Source organism: Gymnodraco acuticeps, unplaced genomic scaffold, assembly GCF_902827175.1.
Source record: "Gymnodraco acuticeps unplaced genomic scaffold, fGymAcu1.1, whole genome shotgun sequence".
Lineage (NCBI taxonomy): Eukaryota > Metazoa > Chordata > Actinopteri > Perciformes > Bathydraconidae > Gymnodraco > Gymnodraco acuticeps.
In genome coordinates this window covers 313,076-340,945 of record NW_022992079.1, presented here as the reverse complement: position 1 = coordinate 340,945, position 27,870 = coordinate 313,076, and the positions used below count along the sequence as shown (strand labels likewise).

Here is a 27,870-nt window from a genome sequence, read left to right as displayed (position 1 = left end):
CCACCAGACCATCCTTCGATGAAATCCTCAGACACTCGCCCCCGCCCCCTTATCAAATCTTAACACAGCAAAAACCCAAGAAATAATCATCGACTTCAGGCGAAAGCCACAGCCCAAATCACCTATATCTATCTCCGGCAAACTCATTTCCACCACAGAATCACTCAAATTTCTTGGCACTCACATAAGCAATAACCTCAAATGGAAGACCAACACAGACCACATCTATAAAAAAGCCAACCAAAGGCTATTCTTTCTGCGACAGCTCAAGAAATACAGAGTGAGAAAACATCTCCTAATCCAGTTCACAGCCATCATCCAAAGCATCCTCACATCATCCATCACAGTCTGGTACAGCAGTTCAGACAACCTCTCCCGGAATAAACTTCAACGTATCATCAATAAAGCATCAAAAATCACCTGCAATCCCCTTCCATCACTCGAATCACTTCATCACCAAGCGGCAAACTCTGGGGAACAGCCGGGACGCCAATACGGAAGTGCCACACACTGCAGTTCATACATGGGCCGCTAGGGACTGGCTGCAGAAAGGAGCAATTTCCATAGACCCCCATGTTAAAATGCCCAGCTTTACAGCAGAAAAAAACATGTTTCTACCCATGGATGCAATAAATATTATTATCGATACAGTTAGATTCCACCTTCATGATTATGAATCTGTGAGTGAATTGTTTTCTAACATGACCCTTTTATTTATATTAGGTCTTAAAGTTTTTGCATAAATTAGGGCGTGGTCACTTTGATGGACACGTACATGCCTCACTGTCAGCTAACAGCAACTTGTCCACTCTGCTAGGCTACAACCATAGAGGCTACAACGTTAGTTAGTCATAGTACTGTACTTGACCCTTTAGCTTTAGCCGTGTTCATGGTGATTGTGCCTTTTAGGGAATATTGTTACAAATACCAGACAATTAAAATGTCGTGCTGTGCGCTTGAATGGACTAACAGAACTTCCAAGAAGTCTAAAATGATAATATTATACATGTTAACCCTGTTCGCAGGTGTTTGTGTGCTTGGTAGCTTAGCTTGTTACTTATTAGCCAGCTAAGGACGTAACCCTTTATGCATACATATACATTTTAGTTTATGATTCAGCCTTGGGTAAGACTTTTATAGTCTATAGGCGCTTTCACACTGCGGTACTTTTCCCACAAAGGTTCATGTGAACTTAGTTCATGTGAACTCTTTTATCGCGTTCACACCAAAAAGAGCCGGTACTAAAATTAGTTCATGTGAACCTTTTTACCCCCTCGAAAGTCCCTGCTAGAGAGCAGGGACTTTCGAGCGGCTCTTTTGTGAGAAAAGAGCTATATTTCTGATTGGCTGGAAGGATTGCAAACCACGCCCCGCAAAACTCCCAAAAAGTTTTGTGAAGCCGCCATTTTATTATCCTCGCATTAGCATTATTAGCATTAGCATTAGCCCAGCGTAGAAACGCAGAGAGACTAATTTATGGCAACACAAAATAAAACATGGGAGCGGTGGAGATGAGGAGGTGTCGGCGTTCTGGCGATTTACTCGGAAGGCTTCAGTAGAAGCTGCTGGGAGTCCCAGCTGGGAGTCCCAGCAGCTTCTACTGAAGCCAGTCCCTAACTCCGGGGACTTCCGGCCGGGGACTCCGGGTGGCAGTATACGCCGTGAAGTGGTTTGCGGCCTGCCAGTAAACCCAAAGCAGAAGAAGAACAAGTGACGTCAGCGGCTTAATTTGCCTAATCCACCCCCAGGGACTTTTTACAGTGTGAACGCTAATAACGATAATAAACGATAACGATAACGATAACGATAATAAATTATCATTACACCTGGGTAACCTGAGTCCATTCTCTTCGGTTCGAAACATAATCTCAGCAAATCCGACGACTTCTCAGTTGCAGTGGGCAACATTATTGTCACAAGTAAGAAGGAAATTACATATCTAGGATCTATTCTTGAGGCAAACCTCTCCTGTGACAAAATGGCATCCAATGTAATAAAAAAAGTCAATCAAAGAACTAGATTCCTATACCGGATCTCCTCTCTGGTAAACAAAAACACCCTGAAAACTCTGGCAGGAGCACTCATTCAAGGGTACTATGACTATGCTTGCACGTCATGGTACCATAGCACCTCCAAGGCGCTAAAAATAAAACTTCAAACATCGCAAAATAAACTGGTCAGACTACTGCTTGACCTTTCATCTAGAACCCACCTCACCTTTGCCCACTTTGACAACCTAGGATGGCTTAGAGTAGACGACAGAGTACAGCTACTTGCAATGGGCCTGGTCTACAAGATCCACTACACCTCTATGGTACCCATGTACATGTCAAAATTCTTCCCAAAGGTCAAGGAATACCATGATCATAACACCAGAGGGAGCTCCACAAATCATGTGAAACCCAGATTTGGCACAAAAAAGGGGGAATACACGTTTCGCAATTATGCCACATCAAGGTGGAACGCTCTTCCCACAACTGTAAAGGAAAGTAAAACTATACTTACCTTCAAAACCTCTCTTAAAGAGCACCTTCGGGGGGAGAGCATTGCAAAACTGGCCCCGGTAATGGTACAAATCTCAACCTGTCGTTCAATGGACAGCTTCCCCCCCCCCCCATCTATGTATATACTCGCATTTTAGACTCTGTTACTAACTGTATATCTGTAGACTTGGTATGTCTTAAATGTCCGGTTAGGATGTATTAGAACGAAATCTAAAATGAAAATTGTAAATAAGCAATCTGTATGTAAAAAACCACCTGTATGTAAATTGTAAATAAGCCATCTGTATGTCAAATATGTCTTAAATGACATGATGAATTGGAAATGGGGGACCCTGATGTAAACAAGACGAAAGTCTTTCTCTGGTCTGCATCCCCTTAACAATTGTATGTTTTGAGCTGTACTGTACTGTACCCAATATACAAGCTGTTAATAAACTTTTCAATCAATCAATCAAACGCGATCTGTACTTAGTTCATGCGAACTAAAGAGTTCACATGAACCTTTGTGGGAAAAGTACCGCAGTGTGAAAGCGCCTTATGGCTATGACGCCCATAATGCTAAACGGGAGCAAATGTTTATAGGGGACCCAATTATCCCAGTGGTGGCCGCCGGAGCCAGAGCCGTATAATAGATTATATTCTATTCTATTATACGGCTCTGGCCGGAGCTAACGGAGACGCAGGGGGCTAGCTCCAGCCGGTGTTCCGGAGCTAGCCCACTGCGGCTCCGTTAGGTCCGGGCGGTGGAGTCCGTCTTTTCTCAACGTGTGAATGACAAGCATTAAGAATAACAAAATATAGCTAATTCTCTTGCAGATTGTCTCATTTGATTATGAATGTAACGCAGTGGCGAGCCGTCAGGGCCCTCTAAAATATTTTGTTGTTGTTACATTTTTCATTAGTTTTACCAAAATAACTTGATTTAATTGTATTTAAAATAATATTTCCAAAGAAATAAATCCTTCGAATCTGCCTGTTCAGTTTCTGTTGGAATGTGAAGGGTTAAATGCCGTCTCTGCGAGTTATGTGAAGACGGGAGAGCTTGTTGGTCCCTCTCTACATTCACAGAGGGCCAGCTATAGTAACTCAACGAGAGAGTAATGTCAAATGACAGTACAATTGACCAATCATATCTTCCCTCTAAATGGGCGGGCTTTATTTTCGCGGACTTTATGACAAGTTCCGCCCGCTGTGAGGTCTATGCAAGTGGTGCAGTGACGCGTCCTAAAATCCGGAAGTAAGCTGCGCTTGGATTCCCTCGACAGAAAGCAGTGGGATTTCTCCATAGGGTTTTGGAAAATAGCTCGAAATAAGGTCTGTGGAAAACGAACCTGTTAGATAAATGCACGTTGTGTTCAGCCGGATAATATCCACATGTCTATCCTACTTTTACTATTTTTGAATCATAAATCTAATCGATAGATTTATGATCGATAGATTTATGATTAGCATGATGGCTCACTTCAGTGATAGTGATGACATCAGTGATAGTGATGACATCAGTGATAGTGATGACATCGTTGCGAAATTATTAACCGGGTCATTTTCAAGATTGAGTTACAATGATAAACTGGAGTGGCATAGGATCAGCTGCATGACCCGCCATCAAGTGCTTCATCCAAAAGGACAGGAGGATGGACTTTGTGTTTCAGTGATTTGATCATCAAAGGTAGGCCTAAGTCATTTTCAATGTGGGCCGCCGTGCCGACTTAATTCATTTGTAATCGCTACTTGGCTGTGGGTGCCCTGTCATGATAAGTGTTTATATAAATGGTGTTGTTTTGTGTGGTAGAGGGTCGCTGTCATTGATGCGTTTTGCACCCCGGACCACTGTTTTGATATTCCGCTGAAGTCTACATTGAGACGTAGGGGGGGGTCAGGTATAAAAGTCACGGCTCGCCACTGATGTAACGTTTATATAGGGGAACTACACTGTTAGCAGTAACTTGGTATGCATGTATTTCATGTTAGCTTAGCTTCTTAGCCTGAGCTAGCTCTGTTTACTTCCAGTTCGGAGGCAGCAGGTCCCGCCTCGGCTCCGCCTCTTTGCCCTTATTTGGAGCAGGCGGGATTAGACTCTGACGTCACAGTCGAGCCGTTAGTGGCCGACTCCGCCTACTAAGGGCTTCACGGCAACTCTGCAGAATCCTATGGGTGACGTCACGGACACTACGTCCATTTATACAGTCTATGTTCACCACCAACGAACTGTCACAAGCAGTAGCGTGGCGTGGGGAAAAATGTAGGGGAAGCCCATTTTTTGGGTCGGGGGGCGGTCAATAACGTAACCAGATGAGTGATTACAGCGCCCGGTATCATTTGACACACATTTGTATCACACAGATGCAGGACTTGCACACGCCTGTTATCTAACCGACAGGTCCGCTCTCCAGATGAAACTCTCTCCTTATTAATTTAAGCATTTTACTTATTAATGTATGCAGACAATCACACAATCTATGTGATTTTTGGATTTACCGTGCCTCTCAATTGCCCATGACAGGTTGGAAAGGTCGATGAATCCTGAAGTTGCCCAAGGATTGTTCAGGGAGCACGAATCCTTGTCAAAAAGAAGACATGGCCAGCAAAATAGACGCTGAAGTTTAGCGCTTCCAGTTAGCCACTCCGTGCGGACATAATTGTCCTCATTGAACGTCCGTTTCCCTCCCTTTTTCCTCTGTGTACACACAGCTCGAGTGTGGGCGTTGGCCTGTCATCTGATTTAATTTTTAGTTGCTGCTGTAGCGGAAGTTTAGTAAAGTTATGTTTGATTAAGTACGCCAAATCTCCACCCTCCATAATGCTTCATTTGCTTGATAATTTCTAACGGCGGTGATGACAGTTACAGTATTAAAACTGATGTTGATGTGATTTGATTGGATGGCAGTGTCCAATCAAATCGCCAGCCGCCAGCCGCCTCTGAAGGGAAGCAAGAGGCGGCTGGCTTCCCTTGGCATGGCCCTGACCAATCACAGGTTGGCAGGGGCATCACGTGGGCCTCATCTGATTGGTCAATCCCTCCATTTTTTTTCACCAAAGGAAGCCAGATTCGGCTGGCCTCCTCTCGCAACAGTGAGTGCAATCTACTGTTTCACCATAACATCTAGAGGGGCGCTGTTTGTTTCACTCTTTGTAAAATACTCAATGAGAATGGGGGAGAGACGGGCCGGCAGCAACACACAGCAAAGGAGAATTATCGAAACAAAACAAAGTGTTTTTATTTATTTATTTAAATTATAACTACAATCCGAAAAAACAGGGGAAGCCTGGCTTCCCTTGGCCTCCAGGAGAAAACGCCACTGGTCACAAGGGCAAATCAAATCATTTCTGACCCCTCCCACCCAGGTCACCATGTCTTCCAACTTCTGCCCTCAGGGAGGCGCTACAGATCACTGTCCGCCAAAACCGCCCGCTTCAAAAACAGCTTTTTCCCCTTTGCAATACGGACACTAAATGGACTCTAAATAACCCCAATGAACAACAACAATCCACCACACCTTGAACTTTATGTTATGATATGTCTTTGCCCTGTGCTGTGTGTTGTACTTTTTATTGTCTGTTTATTGTATGTTGAATTGTATGGAACAAGCTGTAATACTCTGCACTGAACACAAATTCCACCAGCCTCGCTGTGTGGTCATTAAAGATTATAATCTAATCTAATCAAATCAAATCAAGTTTTATTTATATAGCCCATTTATAAACGTTCATAATGCAGAGGAAAATAACTCAGAATAACGTTATTAGCACATTTTACAACTTGAGGACCGAATGTTTTTAATAAGGGCTATACAAATGTTCATACTGGGTAGTTTATTTAGTTAAAAAAAAATTATCCAACGATTTACAGACCACTCTTTCCCCATGTAAGTCAATGGGAAAAAGTGTTTCCGGGCCCAGCAACCTAACGGAAGTGTAGTACCGCCGTTTGGCCACAACGAATATTCTCATCAGAGTCCGTTACACTTCCTGGGGGCTTGATTTAACATGCATTTAAACCATTTAAACATTAAATCCTTCGGCGCCACTCGATGACGTAGTATACTTGAAATAGTTGCTCTGCAGCAGTTTTACTCGCAATTGAGAAACGGCCAGAGGGTGTTTCTCAATCGCGAGTAAAGCTGCTCCAGAGCCACTATTTCAAGCATTGAAAAAAAGCATTGAGGTATGAAGTGAGGAGGGAAAGTGCAGAGCCTGAAACTCCAAGTGCTTGGAGAGTGCGAAGGAGGATCTGATGATTCACCGTGTCGAATGCAGCAGACAGATCCAGAAGTATGATGACAGAGGAGAGGGAGGCTGCTTTAGCCGTGTGCAGTTCCTCCGTGACAGCAAGGAGGGCAGTTTCTGTGGAGTGACCTGCCTTGAAACCAGGCTGGTGCGGATCCAGAAGGTTGTTCTGATGGATATAACAGGAGAGTTGTTTAAAGACAGCGCGTTCAAGTGTTTTAGACGGGAACGGGAGGAGAGAGACAGGCCTGTAGTTTATAACATCAGACGGGTTGAGAGTGGGTTTCTTTAGGAGAGGGTTTACTCTTGCCTCCTTGAGACTGTTTGGAAAGTGACCAGAAGTTAGAGAAGTGTTGATGAAATGGGTGAGAAACGGTAGAATATCAGGAGCGATAGTCTGAAGGAGGTTTGAAGGGATAGGGTCCAGAGGACAGGTGGTAGGGGCGGGCAGAGGTAATGAGGGTAAGAACCTCACTTGGAGAGAGAGGGGAAAAGGAGGTTAGTGTGTTGGTGGAAGGAGGGTCTGGTGACCCAGCGGTGAGTAAAGGTGAGTCAGAAAAAGAAGAGCGAATATCATCAACCTTTTTTTCAAAGTGGTTAACAAAGTCGCTTGACAGAAGGGAGGAGGGGGAAGGGGCTTTGGGGGGGTCCAAGAGGGTGGAGAAGATGTAAAATAGTAATACTTTTCTCGTAAAATAACTTTTCTTTCTCTTCAAAAAACGTCTTAATGACAATGTCATAAGCACAACAGCTACAGCATCGTTTTGGCAATAAAAGTCTCAAATCCCAACCCTCATCCACTACAACTGAACATAAGGCATGATAAAAATAAATTAGTACAATAAACTATTGCAAGAGAAATAACGGTGCGAATAAATAGCAGGAATATGGGACAAAATGTTATAACATGGAACAGATTGTAAAACCAAACAATGTACAGTAGAATAAATACTGTATACAGTAATAATATATAGATAGGCCTATGTGGATATGTGTAATGAACATATTTGTGTATTATAAACACACATCAGATATCACATATTATGTATTTACCCACTGTTGATATGTATATATTTACTGTTTTTCTATTAATTATTATTCATTTGCAACGCTGGTACTTTATCAGCTCGGGATGTGTTCTGATTATTATTATATAGTATTATTTTCATAATACAATATTTCCCCTACTTAATTAGGAAGACATGCAATGTTTCTCAAAATATTTAAACTTTACTTTCCGAAATCTGAATTTTTCTTCTTCTTTAACTTTCCACTCAATGGAGCTTTTATTTCGAAGTCTTAACAGGAAGTGTTATTTTGGTAGCTAACTGCCGGGGCCGGGCAGTATAAGTAAGTCTGTGGTACTTCAGAGTTATTGCTAGCAGACTGTAGTGCCAGTTGGACAACTTGTATGTGTCCGTGCAGTCGTGTGTAACTTTCTGGCCGTTAACGGGAGCTCTGGTTGTCGTGGTTGGTGTGATGGAATTGGACAAGATGGACGAGAACGAGTGGAGGTATCACGGCGAGGGGAACAAGAGCCTGGTGGTCTCACACGTACAGGTGAGCAGCTAGCACCAAGCTAACATAAGTTCAGATAAAAGCAGAAGGAGTGTTTGCATCTAGCTTCAACAGCACACACTTTTCTAACGTTACATGTGCTTAATCTCAGTGTCGTTGGCGATGGAAACTTTGAGCAACTATCTGGGAAAATCTGTTTATAAGTGAAGGGTGAAAGGTCAGCTGCCAGGTTTTTTTATTTAGCCATCTTCATTACCATTAGCTTGTTTGCTAGCTTAGCCGGCTAGCTAGTGAAGAGTTCAAATGACTCCAACTAATAAAACAATATTAAACAGTGACAACAACGCTTAAAATAAACACTAAATATTATAAATGACATATAAAGTAATGTGCAGTTAGAGTGACTGACTGTCTAGTTTGGGAAGGGTCTTAAATGTTAGGATACTAACGAGCTACTTTAGCCGCTAGCAGCTTCCCAGTTTCTGCTGGGAGTCCGTTCTGTCTAACGGGACTTGCTGTTAGTCTGAGGCGGACTGCTGACACTTTCAAGTTCACTTCCATGCGGGTGAATCCTGAGCGGACAGACATACGCTGCTGTGACCCGGGCAGGGTGGGGGGGGGACCCAGGGACAGGGACAGGACGGTGGGAGAGCCTCATTCACGGGACTGGTCTGGTCATGTTGTTATTGAGCAACCGGTGACATGTTAATATAGGAGTGTGACATTACAGTGTTGTAATCCGCTCAGTTAACTTGTATATTGATTTATACTTTCAAGAATGTAATCTTTCTCTACTGCTTGGCAATAAATAAATGATGCTGTTAACTGACTTTACATGTACGGCTGCTTGTGTTCAGACAATAATTAACAATCAAATTCTTCAGTGAGTTTGTTAATGTATTTTATTACCAGCTAAATCAATATCTTATAACTAATATATATTTCAGCTATAACGGAACCAAATGACTAGGAGTATTTGATGATGTTGTGAACTTAGGCAACACCCAGCAGTGGTGCTATCTTTTTCTTTCTTATCATTGAAAAGAATAAAGGTTTTCTGATTCCTCTGACCGCAGGTTGTGATCACTTGGAAATAAAGTTGTAGTCATACCTAAACGGTACAGTTCTACACCTTACTTTGAAACCTATTAACATATTGTCCCAAAACTATTTTTGTGTTAGTGATTTTTATTTATTTATTTGAGCCCCACCCTTTTTGCCAGTGCTCTACTTTGTTGGTGCTAATGCAATAAGCTGGTTTGAGGTTGAAAGTGTGAGAGGAAGCACATTCAAAATGTGGGTTTTTGCCCATATGAGTGTTTTATTTTTTCTTCTAAATTAAGTGTGTTTCTAAGGTCCCTAAACCACATCTATGTGACCGCTATTTCAATAGCATAAGGAGAATCTTTTTCTTTGCAATGATGAGAGTATAGCACCAGAAACATTGCTGGGTATTGCTTGATTTGATAACATTATCAGATACTTATAGCATCTTTTAGTTCTGTTTCTAGCTGGATCTGAAGTCATTTAGATAATAATTGTAGATATTAATCTTTGCACTGAACAACCAAAGTCTTATACAATAACAAAACAAATCAACCTGCATGCATATTGGTATTGCTCGCTTATTATAAACATTCCCATCTGAATTAATCTCATTGATAGTTATTACAACTTGTTACATAATTAAAAACCGTTTTAAGCATTCTGCAATTTACAGTCGTCGGTTTAGTGCTGGCATGTTGTCTTTACTTTGAGCTCTAGTTATTTACATATTATTACTTTTACATATTAAAATTCCTCTTTCTTGTTAAATATGTTGCCTTGTTTGGTTTAACAAATGTTTTTGATGCATTGGTTTGACTCTTAAGCAGGTTAGGGACACACTGCTTCGACAGGGAGGCTGTCACTGACAGCAGGAGCGAAGGACAGGAAATAGATAAATACGTGTAAAGAAACATCCTCATTTAAAAGAATTGAATTCAAAGTCTGAATTAGAGTGAAACTAAGTTGCCCATAGAAGTCTTAGTTTAGTTGCTCCCACTGAACATTTGCCTGTTTGTAAAGTTTAGACACAATTGAGCTGTGAGGCATGTGAATACTACGGTGTAAACAGGTTCCTCGCACTACCTGATTTCTATGAGCAATTTGTTTGTTTTGGGTGCACACTCACTGCTGAAATATTTGCACCGAGTAGTTCAAAGATTCATTCATAATGTTGGAAATTAAAATGAGTCACCATTTGAACATTGTGCAGCTTTGTTTTTGTGAATGTCTTTCTTCTTAAACCCAGTTTTTTTGCACAGTTACAGATCAGAAGACTACATTTGTAATACTGTTATTATATATCTGTACATTTCACTTCCAGAAGATTATTCCATACATCTTATACATAACACAATATTCTGCTTCAATACATTATTGTTTTGTGTAATGAGTAACACGATTATGACGACATTTAATATGACATCAGCCTTTTACTGCTTCTTTTGAAAAGTTTCAATACAACATTTTAATGTCATTTTCATCAATTAGGTACGGCCCTTTTTAAGATGATCTGTCATCATATTGCTAGGTTTATGGATTTTCTTCACTTAAAAACACCCATGTGCTGACAGACAGTCATTGTTGTGTACTGTTACCGTAAATATACAGTGTGTTGTGTTTGTAGAGTAAGTACATAGAAAGAAACACTTGTCCAGACTTACTGTTTGTGCTGCACTGTGGGAACGCTGCATCAGTATTTTAACCCACCTCAGGAATCTCTGGGAGATGTTCCTGGATTTCCCTCAGATCTTAACCAAGCTCCTCTTCTGTTCTTGCAGCTTTCCATAGTTCTCCGCCTGCTCAAGTATCCGGCCGAGGACTCAGAAAACCCACCACAGGTAACTAAAAGTCCGAATGTGTCTCAGGTCTTTTCAGAACATAAAGGATCGTCCATATTACTGCACTGGAAAACACATCTAGATGCATATCCAAAGAAAGTTGTGGGTATCACTAAGTTTAATGTGTGCTTGTTGATTCCAATTTATTGCATTGTGAACTTCTGGTATTTCAACATTTTTACATTAAACACCCAATTTGTGTAGTGTACTGATACTGTCAGATCGAGTCTGACCTTTTATTGCATCACAGCAGCTCCATTTGCAACGAGGACAAATATAAGATCGCCGGACCTTGTATCTCTGATTTGATGGGAACAATTACTATGTCGTTATGTTAGGCTGATTCATAGAGTCTCTAAAGGTTGTCCAATCGTTGTGAGCTCCCATTTCCCGTCAAATTATAAAAATGTGTCCAAGATTGATCAGATCATCCAGCAACTGCTCTGTTAAGTGGATGAAAACGGGGCCGGTGGTGTTTCTGTAATCCTGCTGAAAACATAGGGCTGGGCAATATTGACATATGTTATATCCCAACATGTTTTAATCAAATAAAGAACTCTGTTAAAAATGTTCCATGGCTGCACAGGGCGATCCCACACTGCACCTGAAAGCACACAACAAACTGGTTTTCTGGTAAATATGGCAGCTGGACTCTGTGGTGTGAGAGCTCATGTTTTCCTGACAAAAGAGGTGACATGTCAGTAATGTAATAATGCCTGTTGGGCTGATGGATACATGGCTGAGAGGAGAAACATGTGGCCTGGGTAAATACCTGTCGGCACGAACTGAAGTTTAGTGTAGTGATTTAGCCCTTCAGTACATTTTCGAGCCAGTTGTTGTATTTACTGTCGGCAGAGGATCTTACATCTAGGGATGTCCCGATCTCATTTTTTAGCTTCCGATCCGATCCCGATATTTCCCGATACCGGTTTTCCGATACCGATTTCCGATATCACTTTTTGTGTTGGCAAACAGCATTTAATTTCGTATACATTAAGAAATAGACAGACACCCAAATAATTTATTAGACGACAAAAACCGGAGTTTTCCACAAGTGAAATTGGCTGGTCGTCCCCTGCTATGCACTCCACAATCAGCTCAGTAATCTTGCGAAATCTCTCGGAGTCTCGAGGAAGTAAAGCCTTTCGTTTCAAGCTGTCCCGCAGTGTTTGTTGATGGTCCATCAGTCGCTGTCGCTTTACAGTAGGCGGCGTGTTCGTCGGGGTGGTGCTTTTTAAGATGTTTTATTAGGTTTGTGGTGTTGTAGGAGACCCTGTTAGCACCACCTCGTGAGACTTCCACACCACAGACTTTGCATGTCGCAGTCGGCGACTCACTTGTAGTTATTTTAAAATGATGCCAAACTGCAGACATTTTAACTAGCTAACGATATGTGTCCGTTCCACTTTTCCAACTCGATAATGGCGGCTGATGCAATAGAACAACAACGTAACAACGTAACAATGGAATCATGGGAAATATTAACTATGGATCGGCCATGACATTTAATTGGATCTGCCGATCCCGATCCACCTTAAAACCCAGTATCGGGGGCCGATCCGATCCGGGGATCGGGACATCTCTACTTACATCCTGGTCAGGTTAAAGGTATTAAGGCACAGTCCCTGATCCAAATGTAAACTACTGTGGAGCCTGCCCAACCCTGACATTCAAATGAGCTCATAGACTTTCCTCACAGGGACTCGCAGTAGCTAAAGTTATCAACATTTTCCAATGCAGTTTAAGATTGTTTTACATATCTTTTTTTTTGTGTCGACACGGCAGGACAACTGTAATTGTTTATTTAATTAATCTATGACTCTTTATACAAGGCAACTATAATAATAATTATACTACTACTAACCTAAATGTATATAGCGCCTTTCAGGGGACCCAAGGTCAGTCACCTTAAATAACGTTTGGAGGGTTGCTCTACTTCTGAGAAGTTTTACAAACCAGTGAACTGGTGAACGACCTAACCTCTTTATTTATTCATGATTTCAGTATGGACAAAATATGTGTATATATAAAATGTATACTTGAGTGCTATTTGGACGTTTTGTACTTTTGTTTACATTTTATGCTATTTTATTATAACCCTACAACTTTCAGAGACAAATGTCCAACTTTTTAATCTCATTTATTTCACATTTATAAAAACACTTGATAATCTTATATAATGCAGTACTTGACTTCAAATCAACCCATTGTTTCACGAAGTACCCAACATTGTCAAAACAACACAATTGAAATGCTCTTGCATGTATTTGTTAGTGATGAAACAGGATAATATAATAATATATAACTGAAAAGTTCCGCTCTACATAATACTTCTGCACCTTTTTACTTTATAAACATTTAGTTTCAGGACTTTTACTTGTATTGGAGTATTTTAAGACCATAATATTGCTACTTTAACTTAAGTAAAGGATCCGAGTACTTTTTAATCCTCTGCATCTGCTAATACCGTTTAAATAAGTACAACATGATGTATCAAGCCTGTGATCAGGATCCGGTCTAGAAAGGAAATGAGTTCTTCATGGGACCATGCTACACCCTTCCACCAGTTTCTCCCCAATCCTGCTAAAAAACAACACAAACAAACAGGACCTATTTCATTGAGGCGATGAGCTGAACAATTTGAATAAATGAAAGAATTGCAGCATTGTCCCAGAGCTCAGACGACTTCCACAATGTAAGAGAGAACAGAGTCCAATAGTGATCAGCTCTGTGCGGCTGGTCATCCACAATCACATGTTTGTGAAACGGATGATAAGTGAGGTGACCTCCTGATCCTCACAGTGCCCCAGAGATGTGACATGCTGCCCTGACAACAAGTCTCAGAACAGGTTCTAACTTGTAATTGACCTCCCGGTGTGTTTTCCTGCAGACGGTGGAGCAGGCCTTCAGGCAGGTGCAGAACATTGTTGACTTCAGCTCCAACGTGATGAGCTGCCTGCTGGGAGAGAAGTTCGTCCACAGCGGGGTATGACACTGTTCAGAATCCAATACTAACCTACTGCAGACTGCAGAATGACATCTTTCAGCAAATGTCCAAACTTTTGCTGAGACTGACCCCATACAAATATAATACATGTGCAATATTGGAGATCTTAAACCTGTGAATATCTCACTGTCTGAAAAGACGCAATGCATTGTGGGGCAGTTGAACTAATGTCCAGTAAAATAGAATAGATTAGATTTATTGATGCAAAATGGTTTTATTACAGCAGCATTCTGAACATTATTATTCCCTTTTGGAATAAATGCTCCCATGAGAGCTGGGCGATAAACCAGACTTCCAGCAGCAGACATTTTACAACAATAAGTTACAGTGTGGATGTCCGGAGGCTTTAAGCACATGAACAACATTCCCTGGGTCAGCTGGTGCTTGACTTTAAATGTAATTATATGATGAATGTTCAACAGCTCCTTTATTTGTCTGATTAAATGTGCACCGTCAACACGATTTCTATTAATTTGTGTGAAATATTGTACAGAGCCACTGCCAACAAATCACTGGTTTTTATACAGAAGAAAACAGAACCGAGATCATACACTTTAACATTATAATAACTTTTAGTAATAAAAGGGATTGTGCTCATTTCTTTACAGGAAGTGGTCAAACTGCCACTAGAGTTTGTTCGACAGCTGTCAATCAAAGTTCAACATCAAAGACCAGGTACAAATATTTTTATTAATATTTCTATGGCAACTGGTATTGAAATATGTTAAAGGAATATACCACTCTCATATCTACACAGTGCATCCTGGTGAATACAAAGACATTCAGGTTTACTTACACAACATGCCTCTCTTTGTCTGTCAGCGTGGCGCTGTGATAAGGTGATGGACATCTACAGCGGCTGTGCCCTCTGTCTGCCCAACCTGACCTCTCCAACCCTCCACCAGCCAACACACACTCCTACACTCTGCATCGAGATCAAGGTACACACACACACACACACACACACACACACACACACTTCTTGTTTGAAGGCATGCCATTTGTTTCTCCCTCTTTACTATTGGCACTGCAGTGTTTCATAAAAGAAGAAAACAAAATTCAAACAAGTCATGGAAAAAGAAGTATACACAAAAACAAAGTTTAATTAAATGTTAAATAATATTGTTGTTTTAGCCTGGTTTCAGTTGTATCACTCAATCAATCTGAGGCTCTTGTTAAACATAATGTTCCCCCTGCTTAAAAGCAACCACATCTTCAGATATTTACCCTATAAATAATTGTCACTCAGAAAATATCCCATGAGTGTGACTAGTGTGAATGTGCTACTCAGCTGCTGTTTTTGTGTTTGTTTTTAGCCTAAATGTGGTTTCCTGCCGTACTCCAAACATGTCAGCCAAGATATCAAGACCAAAGTGTGCCGCTTCTGCATGCACCAACACTACAAGGTAACTACAGCTGTGTTCCAGTACAACGACACACACTACAGCGCAGCACCTCTTCATTTGTAATGGCTGCTGAACGTCACTTTCACAGACATCGCCGGAGGCATTTCATTTCAGCTGCTAACATCAAATCTGTCAGTTAGTTGGCGACAGACTGAAGTACACTTGTCCGTGTTCTTCCTGCGGCAGGGGTAATTGATCAAAGATTGTTAAAGAGGAAAGACCCTTCACCTCAGTGGTTTACTCCTACCATTACCATTGGTCCTTACTGAAAGGAAGAACATATATTATTGAACCAATTTTGGTCTTTACTGCGTTTGATGTCATTAACCGTCACACGCTTTTCTCTCTGCGTTCCCTTAAGTGTAGAGGGCAGAGAGAGAACCATACCAGTCTCCTACCAGTTGTAGCTCTCTACGTGGATATAGATATACTTTATTTATCCAACACTGGGAAATTGTTTTGTCACAGCAGCATTATGACAGTAGATGTAGAAGAATTACAATAAAAAACACATCAACAATATCCATACATGTTCTCAGTAGAAAATACATATATTCAGAGGAGTATATACACACTATTAAATTAGAATACTCTACTATATATTTAGTAGCTTGATATATTCGTGTAAATTGTGTTTATCTTCTCTGTTACTATCATCCTGGGCGCAAGTGTGAACTTCAACGGTGGTGTTCCTTCTAGGCTCATTTAAGCAGAGTGTCAAATGACAATGGCCTTTAGCACTGTTAGCTAATAGTGGTGACTAGCCCAGCTCGACCAACGGGTCTCTCCGCCCCCTCAAACAGCCAACCCTGGGGAACAATGCCGTCTGTGAGAGTGGGCTGGGTGTTTCTGTTACAACAACTCAGACAGTCATTGTCGTCTTTAGTCGCAAACGTCAGCCTAACTTTCCTTAAATTATATCAACAATTTAAACGTATAGACCTAATAGTTTTGAATCTGGAATTTCAGTTTTGGGATCAATTAGCTTATGAAAATAAGCTGTGCCATATGTTATGTTCGACAGCGGCTTCAGTTCAATGTCCCCTTTTTAATCAATAATGAGATATAAAGCTGTTGATTGGATGCCCCAGATTGAGGATGTGGATCTGGGCCAAAAGAGTACAGGGTCACACTTTGTTGCTGTTTCTAATACTTCTATCACTCCTAATATTTCTCTCTTCGTCACTTTGTGTCCTCTCTCTCTCCAGGTGGCCATGGGGACGTGGAAGAGACGCAGTCGGTACTGTCCTCTAGATCTGTTCTCAGGGTGAGATGGCCACACCAACACTACAGTAATACTGTCATAAACTGTTTAACAATAACCCATCATCAGTGTTTTGCAGCTAAACTTGATGTTCTCTGGTTTCTCTCGTGTTGTTCAGGAACAGACAGAGAATGCACTTTGCCATCAGACAGCTGATAGACGAGCCTCAGAACAACTTGAAAATCTTCAAGGTGAGACGCAACAACAACCAGGGTTGGACTGGTTATATAAATAGTGATTGTAATGGGTCCCACCATTCGGTATCACACTTCATTAAGCAGGGGCTCCTGAGTGGAGCATCATTAGGGCTGCATTAGTCAGAGCTCTTTTTCAGGCACTGTTTCTAGTATACACATATTTACAGAAATGTAAACTCCTTCCTGTGGCCAGCCTCAGGAGCAAACTGGTGACCTTTTTCAAGATGCTGAAAATGTAACTACTAAGATAATCTGTTTTTGTCTTAGAAGCAAAGCTGTGACAAATATTCTGAGGTGTGTGTGTGTGTGTGTGTGTGTGTGTGTGTGTGTGTGTGTGTGTGTGTGTGTGTGTGTGTGTGTGTGTGTGTCAGGGGGGTCGGTGTATATTCAGCAGTATGGACGGCATTGAAGACTCGATGGACCTGAACTCTCTGCTGCATCATCTCAGACCGTACTTCCAGTACGGAAACAACCGAATCAACAGTCACATGACCAGCAAAGCTCTCCTGACCGACTTCATCCAGGTATCACCAACACACAAATATATTCTGCTTATTTTCAGGTTCATATTTGTATGTTGTGCGTCTCCTGTGACATGTCTCCATGCTTTAATGTTCAAACAGCTCTTTATTGTTCTCATACTGCCTGTGCTGCAGCACCTCTTTTCACCCTCTGTCTGAAACCAGAGCCCAGTCTGCTCTGATTGGTTAGCTGGCCGGCTCTGTTGTGATGGTCAACCGCTTAGAGATGTCCCGCCCCTTGGCTTATCACACAGGCCTTCTGCTTAAAATAAGAACCTTTCACCAAAGTATAGATGTTAGAAGTGGGCTTCCTTTGTCCAGTCTTAGTTATTTTTTAAATACTTTTTCGGGCAACCACTGCCTTTATCAAGTGAAAGTGTTGGAAGGGGGAGACGGAGGGAATGACGATTCAGAAATGGTCCAAGGGTGGAATGGATCCCAGGTCCTTTGCATGGGGGCCGAGCCCCAGTACATGGGCCCCCAGCTCTAGAGACTGATCTGTACGACTGCCCTAACAGTCTTTGACTGAGTGAAGTCTCTACCGTCAGACACTCACAGGGCTCTCTCTCTCTTCTTTCAGGTCGTGGTGAACGCCCTGCTGAGTGCTGGAGGAGGAGATGGAGGCGTGGGGACGGACAGACGAGGAGAAGGACGGAGCTTCTGTGAAGCGAGTCTGTTCAACAAGGAGAGGAGTCGCCACGGTGAGAACCTGCTGCTGGTTTCTGTCTTTAAACCGTGATCGCCTACAGCTCAAAGGGTCTGTAGGCTGAATACATGTCATCTACTAGCACACAATGTGCACTGTTGGATCAAACATTATCAGCACTCATTTATTTATTATCCTTATTAGAGCTGCAGAAAATTAACACTGTTTTGAAATATTATTAAACGCTAAAAGTAATTTATTATTTTTTGGTTCCAACTTTGACTTCTTTGCCGTGTTTTTTTCTTTTCTTCTTGTGGTTCAAATGATCCGTGACCTTGCACCCATTCACCATTTTCTTTATTGACGAATCAATTCATTTAGAAAAGAATCTGCCTCTTTTTTTTTACGTTGTTATAAAATGTTCCCGCTTCCCTTTTTTTCTCTTCACTAGAAACACATTGAAACACAACCTGACATAAATCAACAAGCCAACATTTTTAACACTTTTGTATGAGCAAGCTTTGCACGATATATATCTGTTGTTTCTGGTGTAAATTGTAGCTGTAACTCTGTGGTCCAGTCCAACAGATTTGGGCCTCTCCTCTCTTACAAAGGTTTTTCTTGTGCAGCATCCTCCCTCCGAAGTGTTTGAGCTATGAAAGAAGCACTTGTTCCTTTTTAAACACAAACATTTTGCCCATAACATCTGAATCTAATCAATCTGACCTGAAGAAGTGGATGAGAGCTAAAAGATGACCTCTCTCTGTCCGTGTTGTTCTCAGGCTCTCAGGGTTCACCCAGCGACAGTGTTTTGTACAGAGTTCGTCAGACGCAGATGTTGGACACTTTGGACATCGAAGGTCTTTACCCTCTGTACCGCCGCGTGGAGCAGCACCTGCAGGACTTCCCCAAGGAGAGGTAATGCACAGTTAATACAGATCAGAAGAAAGCCATAGTTACAGTGTCTATTCAGATACCTGTCTGGTCTCTTGCCTCACCTTCTTCCTGTCTCTGCTCAGAACTCGTCTTCAGATGGACGGGCCGTACAACGAGGCCTTCCTGGAGAAGCTGCATAAATGTCCCAGTGAGGACGACGGCTCTCTGGAGTACGCCGTCTCCAAGGTGAGGCGGAGAGCTGAACCTTGATCGGGTTCTCAGTGAAAGCAGGGAGAATGTCACTGAAGAGAAACCTTTCGCTCAGTGATGATATTGCAGTTCCAAGTCAGAAACTGAGGGAAAACACTGTTTATTAAAGAGTGAGACCTTTCTCACTAATAGCGTCACCAATTAAGGTCATGCAGAGACAGTTGAAGCATTTTGCTGACTCAGTAACGGCTACTTGTCTGAATGGGGAAGTTTTCCTGCTGAACACCCACAGGTCTAACAAGAGTGTGTTTACCTGCCCTGACTTCAGGTTCATCAGTACCGAGTTGCCATGACAGCCAAGGACAGCCAAATCATGGTTGCCCTGGTGCCCAGCTGTGAGGAAGAAGAGGACGATGAAGGGTAAGGGTTGAGCTCTGTTGATCACTTCCGAGTGTCATTAACTGTCAGGGATGTTCACAGATGACCTCAGCTGACTGAGTTGCCCTCTGAATGGAAACGGATTCTCACCAAAGTATGATTTACATCATGTCGGCTGCTGTCCTCTTCTGCCACAGGGATTGAAGAAGTATTCAGATATAGTACTACAGTTAAATTAGTAATACAAAATGCATGAATACACTTTTACAAATAAAAGTCCTTGGTAAATACAGAAGTATTAGAATCAAACTATACTGATAGTACAACGTAAAACACTAGCCTTTTTCAAAATACTACTACGTATTAGTAGTATTAATAAGAGATGAATCAGTGCAATGATGCCGCTGATACAAGGGGGCGATTTGAACAAACCTTTATACTTCTGGGTTTCCTAATCGATCATTTGATTTTGATTGACTAAACTACTCATGTTGTTACATATTGTAGGTAAGTACAAGTTTAGAAACATATAGAATAAATTACAATTTTGACACTTATTATTGACGTGTATCTTTAATATGAGTGCTGCACCAGTTGGGATAGACACACTATTATATTTGTTAATGATAAAACAATAACTGATAATTGTCAACTAACAGTTTTAAATGGAGATTTACCATCATCAAACTGGTCCCTGAAGGCTACTGACATTTATATCATTTTATACATTTTGAAAATGTCCTCTTAAAGGTGGGGTAGGTAACTTTGAGAAACCGGCTCGAGATACACTTTTTGTTATATTCCATGGAATGCTCTTAACATCCCGATAGCCGGCCCGGCTAAAGTAACTGGATGGCCTACCTGCCTGTCAGCCTTCCATCGGGGCACAAACTTATCTCGTGCCCTCATTGGTCATGTGTGCGTTCGTGTGTGTTGGAGGAGGGGCTCTGTGAGGAAGTGGCAGATTTTGTCCGGTTGTGTATTTTCAAATTCTAGCGCACTCGAGCTGGTTTCTCAAACTTACCTACCCCACCTTTAATAAAAAAGGGTAATGCATTTTTTTAAAGCATATTCATTGTATACCGTTTTATATAATTGTAAACTGAATGTGTTTGGGTCTTTTTTAACACCATAAAGTAAAATGCATGGATAGTGAGAATGATTGTTGTTTCTAGCCTTCATGTAGCATCCACTACAGAGCGATCTGAACGGTAGGATTGTACTGTTTTTCTGAATCGGTGTGTAGTACCTGATGGAGTCCAGCATATTTCAACTGAAACATAACTTCCTGTGTTTTCCTCCAGTCTCCCCGGTCAGAGGCAGCACAGGGACTTCCTCTCCTCCAGACCTCCCGCCTTCTCTTACTCCGTCTCCATCTTGGATCTGGACCCCAAGCCGTTCGACAACATCCCCCGCCAGCTGCGCCTGGACCAGAATATCGTCTCCTGCTACCTGAGGAGTAGCTGTGCCTTGCCAAAGGGCGCTCTGCCCTTGCACTCTGGCATCTTCACTGCTGCAGAGAGGGAGGACTGCACGCTGCTCTTCCACCCCGTGTGAACACCCGATAAAAGACAGACGACCCTGAAGACTAACTGACACTGCTGCTTCACACGGAGACGCCATGTTGATGCAGAGGTCTGAAATCACTTTAGACCACGGCTGTTAATCTGGAAAACTTTACTGCAACACTTTCTGTTTACTCAGCTCATGTTAAGCAACGTTGTAATCTCCAGGAAGTCACCACTAACTCACCAAACAGTTTAAGCGACTTCCGGATATTTCTGTTACTGATTCTGGAGTTTTTTTCTCCAGAAACGTCTGGATCCTGTCGGGAGGGGAATCTGAAATGTCTCTGTTCTGTCATGATTCATATTTATTAGAAAACTTACAGGGGGCTTCGTTTTTTTTCTCCCACTTTGGTGACGAAGGGTTCGGATCAGCCTCCTGACAGGGCTTTTACAGTTGTCATGAGAACAACATGATAGTTTACGTTCCCCATGGCAACATTCTGAGAGAGAGAAAGAAGAGGAGAGTTAAAACGATGGAGAGCAAATCAGGTAGTTGACGTACGTATGATGTCATTTCCTGAATGTAGGCGGGGCCTCTGGTCGAGGCAGAGCCAATATGAATGTCCAGGTTGAACTGTAGCATCACAAAGTGCTGCAGGGATGTTTTTTAGGCCAACCCAGAAGTGAACCATTGCATGGTTCCCTCGTCAGAAGGCCAATAGGATGTTTCCATTGGCTTTTATATTATTGCACAAAATAAGCTATGTGGTTAAAAATGTTAAGTTCAGCAGGATAACCTTCACAAATGTGCACCAATTTATGAATTCTTAAAGAAAAATGCAATCGGCAGACGTTTGCAACAAAAGCCTTAACCCTTTGTGTGATAAATCTACAAGTACAAACACCATCTCCAGTCCCATTGAGCCACTTTTTAGCAACCGCCTTTTTTAAATGTATTAATAGGACGGGTAAAATCGCCAATATTCACCAGTGAAGTATGAATTTACACATCCAATGTTGATGAACAAAAAGTGTAAATCTCTTAAACTCTTAACCACAGACCTTATTTTGGGCATCAGACCTAAACATATTCATCAAATCCATTGACTTTAAGATGAGGGAACCAGCAACTCACTTCCTGGTTTTCAGATTCATTACTGTTGCTCCATGGTAACAGAAGCACTGGTTACCATGGCTACAGCCACAGGGGAAGCGGCTGAGAGGTTTCAGTCCTGCGCTGGACTCCATAAAAGTTTTCAGTCCAACTCCTCTCTCCGACCCCTTTTCATTGGAGAGGTGACGCGTTAACTGGCTGTATTGAAAACCTTCATGAAGCCGGTGGGAGGAGGAGCGTCGCCTCACCTCCATGTTTGTTGTTTTCCTTTGACTCCTTTTGTTGGCGGCTAGCTAATATGTTCTTTAATCACGCATTTGTGCCGCAATGTTTTGGGAGTTGAGTGTCATTAAAGGGTCAGTTCACCCACATGGAATCACAACTTGGATGAGATCAGTTTTAGTTGTCCAGGAGATTTCCCCCTTTACTGCAAAAGAATGGAGATTATGATTCTCACAGCTTTTTATGAATCACTTAATCCGTGTCATTGATAATCTTAGGGATGATACTGGAGACAGTTTTTACACACTAACATGATTAATCCCAAGGAAAATAGTTTGAATAAAACTAGAACACAGTTTCGTTTTGTGGTGAAGGCCGAAATCTTAATCTCATGTGAACCTGGACAAATAACAGAACACTGCCTGGAGAGAAGAGACAACACTCTTTAGAAGGTACACCTGTACGATATCAGCCCGGTTAGTCTTTGAGGTTAAACTGCTGTATTTTTCATGAGAGCTGCAATGATGAGTTTGATACATCCAAAATGCAGTAAGAGCCGATCACATGTGGTGGTTTTCTGGTTTATATTTAAGTGAATATATTTCAAACTTTTCCCTGAAAAACATGGCATTTTAAGACATCACCTTCACATTGTAAGAAAGTTGGATATTTCTCACCATTTTCTACCAGATGAATAGATAATGGTAACAATCATTAGCTGTAGTCTTTTGAGTGTACATATTGAATTCATTTGGGTAAACTGACCTCTGACCTCTGACCTCCCAGCTCTTGTACTGTTCTTCAAACGAAGATGTTTGTGTCCAGCTGCCGTTTTGACTTTAAACCTCTTTTTGTGTTTGAGAAAAAGCACATTATGTTTTAACTCTTGTCTAACACTCCTGTGTTTAGTTACCTGGTGAAGTAGCTTTGCGAAGGTACGGTTGCATTACACTTCTGTGCTGCTGATATTTCCATCATCTCTTATTCACAATTTGAGCAGAAAATATAACCACAAATGTGCTATTTGGGTGCAGAAACCGGTCAGAATTCACCTTTTGACCTTTTGACCTGTGGGCCAATCAGAAACACGGATGTAATGTGACCGTATGCTTGCAGAGGACGGTAAAGCTGCTGGCTAACAGTTTCCTTCACGCTGCTGCTCTGCTGGGTTTTGTGCCATAAGTGGCTTGTTGTGCGTTCGTCCATGTGCCTAAATGTTCTGGTAGGACTGGAGTGTGGTGTGTGGGGGGGGGGGGGGGGGGGATGGGATGGTGCGACTTTGTTACAGGTTGCGTCCACACACAGCGAAACAAATCTGTTAGTTTGTTCACACTGACATCAGATCAGTTCTGCTGTGGACGCAGCCGTGGACTCTCAGTACCTCAAACTCCTGACGACCCGAAACCAAGCTCAACAGGGTCGTCTGATGTTTGCAAAATGATGCGTTCAGGGGCGCTGGGAGGTTTCTGAGGGCATGTTGATGACTTCACGGGGAGATGAGATTTAAGCGGCTGAGTGCTGATGTTTGTGTTCAGATGATCTCGGGTCTTTTGTCTCCTGGTGATGTCACCGCCCTCTCCAACCAGCAGCGCTCGGGGAGGCTTGAAAATAAACTGGTAACACTTGACTTCAGTTCCTAGTTACAGGGTCCAAGCTCCAACGCCTCCATCAGCCAATCACACATCTGAAACAAATCACACTTCAAGCCTGAAACTTCAGACGGAAGAAAAACACTCCTTTTAACATCCCTGTGACATGGAGCAGAAATTCAGTTGAATCCAGACACTAAAAGGGTTTAAAACATGTCATTCAGAGTTGCCTTCAACACTTCTTTTTCTAGAGGCTTTGATTTTTAACCAATCACATAACCCCTTATTGTTTAACTCCTCCGATGGTTGTCGGAGGAGTTAAAGTTGGAGAGTGGACCGCAGTGAACTGAACCAACCACTGATCGTTCCAACTGTTGAACTGAAGATGCAACAGGCAGCATGACGGGAACGCAGAGGCTCATGGGAGTTAAGAGTGAAGAGGGCGGGATGTTTCTCGAAATGAAACTTGATGCTATTTGAATTGGATTCATTTTGAAACTTCAAATATACAACCTTTATGCCAAAGCATCTGATCACAACAGATAATTGTTATGATCTTGTCAGTGTGATTGTGAGAAAAAGGAGCCACAGTTTGTGTCTCTTACCAGCCAACGACTAGAGTGTCCCCGTTATCAGATTGCCAACCATTTTCATAATCGATGAATGCAAACAAATCTAACTCAAATATAGAGTTCCTATTTTATATCATATTAAACTGATATATTATTGCTTTGTGAAAAGAAGAAAAACATCTTAGGTTTTGAGAAACGGGGACAGAATAGTTGTTTAAATCTGACGTTGACCAAACAATCTAGAAAATAATGAGCAAATATGACTGACAGTTTGGGTAGGTCAGAATTATTTAGTTTGATATATCAGAACTTTGAGATAAAAGGTTTTTAATTTGTGAACTGTAATTTCAGTTTCCGTAGCATAAATATAGACGTATGAATTTCAGCTACCATATTAGTGCGCTTGAGAAGCTTCAAATCTCTTCTGTTATTTTGGGTTTCTTCTGTCAGGAATAACAACACCAAGATACCAAACAGACACAAACTGGGGCTCGAGAGCGTAGAGCTGCTATATTGCAGAATATTTTCCTTAGATTACGGAAGAGTTTTTGATGCAGGTGAGCTGCTGTGTGATTGGCCGGCTGCCTCCGCCTGCTGCCTGAGCGTCGCCTGCAGACTCATCACCGCACTGTGATACTTACAGACTTCTAATAACTGCGTGTGTGTGTGTGTGTGTAAATAGCTGAGAGAAGAAAAACTATTTGAAGATACAAAGGCACCACGGCTGTCTTGCATTTTGTATTTAAATTATTTATTTTTGTAGATTTTGACCAATGAGCTTGGCTATTACAACTGTCACAGTCGAGCTCTTTCTATTGAATAAAGATTTCTAAGGGACTAAAACATTGCTGAGTGTGCGTTTACTTATTTGTATATACATATAAAAGGTTCTTGTAGGTATAACAGAAGAAAGATGTTATTATGTTGAGTGAGTTATGTGTCCGGTGAAAGGCTGACCGCCATGATGACGGCCTCTATGGCGGCTTCAGGTCCCAGAACCCTCAGCAGGCTCTGGAAGGCCTCCGCAGCGCCCCCTACTGCCTGAGAGGGAAACAGCTTCAGGGCTGAAGAGAGACGCAGGGGGAGAAAAATGATGTCATGAAAAGTCAGTTTGCATTTAATGATTTGCCAACACTTTTAAAAGTAATTTTGCAATTTTTAAGTCACAATTCTTGAACAAATTATAATAAAGACGAGAAATAGAGAATGGTCATTTTGTAAACAAAGCAATTACATTCAAATAATTGCTAGAGGAGCTTTATTGATTCGTCATCGGCTTAAAACAAATAAAATTGTATTTTTATAGTAATTATTCGATCAGCTTCTTCCGAGCTGTAAAATATGTTAAGTGATATTTAATTAAACAGTGGTTTTTTATAATTTCGTGTTGAAAAGCGTTACAGCTGTTTCAAGTTGACACTCTTTACATGCCCATCCAACCTACTGATTCCTTTTTTTAAATGTGTTATTTATCTGGTAGTTTCAAAGGTTTATTTACAGACTTTAAAAAAAGCAAACTGGTTTCAGCTGCCTGCAGACACTGCTCAGGCTGAAAAAACCACATCCTCTACATGTTTTTGGTTCTACTTACAGAACTCAAATCAACTATATTTTGACCAACAAGTTTCATTAAATACACAACTGAGCATCAGTAATAAATAAAGCATTAACGGACGGTTCTGTTTTATACAATTCATAAATTGTCTAATAGATTATCTGGTCTTTTGCTACATTGAAGACCCTATGACTTCACTGTTTGTCTCAATTTGAAGAGAAAACCTAAATCACAGTAACCGCCTGATATGGTTTCGGTTGAGCTTTGTGTCTGTACTGTAGTCGACAGACAGAGTGACAGGTCTCACCTTTCTCAGGGATCTTTGTCAGCAGCTCCATCTTTGGAGTGACTCCTCCCTCTCTACAGACCTCCACTGACCAATGCAGGATCAAGACACAGCTGCAACAGAAACACACAGGGAGAGGTCAGAGGTCACATGCCTGTGTTACTCTGCTCCATCAGTACGAGACTGGCCGTTTCTCAATGTCGAGTAAACCTGCTGCAGAGCCACTATTTCAAGTATACTACGTCACCGAGTGGCGCAGAATGCTGGGCATTTAACATGCATTGTGGCCCAATCCCAAACCACTCCCTCGACCCTACCCCTCCGTGATGGAGTGAACTCCGTCTGTAGCCACACTCGCAGCTCAACGAGGCTCCCTCCTGTCAGATGGAGGGAGCAAATACAGCAGCAAGCTTTGGGACGGCCTCCCCTCTCTCCGGCAGAAACAGGAAATGCCGTAACTGTATGTAACAACGGTTTCAAATCAGCATCTCTTAGACAAAAAGTTTAAATGAATAACTCAAATAAAACTCCAAACATCTTTCATTGTGTTTCAAAGCTCTTTTAGTTTTAAACCTGATGTTTATAAGCTTCTTAGTTTTTGCAACGGTCTGTAAATGTACACAACTTTATAATAAAATGCACACATTTACCTTTTTCTAGACTAAACACAGGTATGATCCTAAGTTAGAAACATATGAGGTCATCATGAGGTTGTTAACATCGCAGTTTATCAGTGGATGTTTGCTGGAACTAGGCTACTTGTAAACAGCGTGTTTCCTGACGGACACACACAGCGTGACTCCGGTCAGGTAGAGACCGGTCTCAAGTCAGCACCGCTGCAGACTCGCTGTTTGAGGGCTTGATAGACCACTCCCCCTCCACACTCGTTGCTTTGGAACAGCCCTTAATATGGCGGACCCTCCGCGTAAACGCGCAAACGGAGGGGTAGGGTGTAGGGGGCGGTTTGGGAATGGGCCTTAAACAGCCCTTCGGCTCAACATTGAGAAACGGTCTCTGTATAAAGGTATTTACCCAGGAAGCTCGGGGTGATTCAGGGTCATGACCTCTGAGCCGCTGCCTGCAGGAAGAGAGACGACAGAGGGATACTTCTCCTGCAGAGACAAACAGACAGAGATTTAATTATCAAGTTATTATTCATTGTTGTAATTGTCTAGGACATGGAGACACCTGTCCTGTCTGTGGTACTCAACAGCATTATGATATGACATCACTATGTTACACTCACACTCAATCAAAAACATTGTACGTGATAAGCTATGGGCGGGACATCTCTTAGTGGTTAACCAATCACAATAAAACCGGCCAAAGAGGCGCTGCAGAACAGGCAGTATAAGGAAATAAAGACCTTTTTGAACACTAAAGCA

The 27,870-nt window shown here is 41.9% G+C and overlaps 2 protein-coding genes across 5 annotated transcripts in view; one reads left to right on the top strand and one right to left on the bottom strand.

Moving 5' to 3' along the window:
• The first annotated feature begins 8,060 nt into the window (after positions 1–8,060).
• Positions 8,061–25,487, top strand: ippk (inositol 1,3,4,5,6-pentakisphosphate 2-kinase). Its single transcript, XM_034202334.1, has 14 exons — positions 8,061–8,291; positions 11,075–11,134; positions 14,025–14,120; positions 14,750–14,816; positions 14,964–15,082; positions 15,458–15,547; positions 16,756–16,814; positions 16,930–17,002; positions 17,380–17,532; positions 18,110–18,230; positions 18,958–19,093; positions 19,195–19,297; positions 19,590–19,681; positions 20,944–25,487. Exons 1-14 carry the CDS (start codon positions 8,211–8,213, stop codon positions 21,194–21,196), a joined length of 1,503 nt encoding a protein of 500 aa, XP_034058225.1. The 5' UTR covers positions 8,061–8,210; the 3' UTR covers positions 21,197–25,487.
• cenpp (centromere protein P) overlaps positions 25,379–27,870 on the bottom strand; it is a 122,387-nt gene continuing 119,895 nt past the window's right edge. For all 4 annotated transcript variants that reach the window (XM_034202338.1, XM_034202337.1, XM_034202339.1 and 1 more), the window contains exons 7-9: positions 27,518–27,597; positions 26,507–26,598; positions 25,379–25,708 (exon numbers count right to left, since the gene is read on the bottom strand). In XM_034202338.1, coding sequence (XP_034058229.1) covers positions 25,578–25,708; positions 26,507–26,598; positions 27,518–27,597 — 303 coding nt within the window. In that variant the 3' untranslated portion in view covers positions 25,379–25,577. The remainder of the gene's footprint in view (positions 25,709–26,506; positions 26,599–27,517; positions 27,598–27,870) is intronic.

Coding starts and splice junctions, on each gene's coding strand:
- ippk (XM_034202334.1), top strand. CDS start 8,211: ATGGAATTGGACAAGATGGACGAGAACGAGTGGAGGTATCACGGCGAG. Junction 14,817..14,963: donor AGTTCAACATCAAAGACCAG/GTACAAATATTT, acceptor TTTGTCTGTCAG/CGTGGCGCTGTGATAAGGTG. Junction 16,815..16,929: donor CCTCTAGATCTGTTCTCAGG/GTGAGATGGCCA, acceptor CGTGTTGTTCAG/GAACAGACAGAGAATGCACT.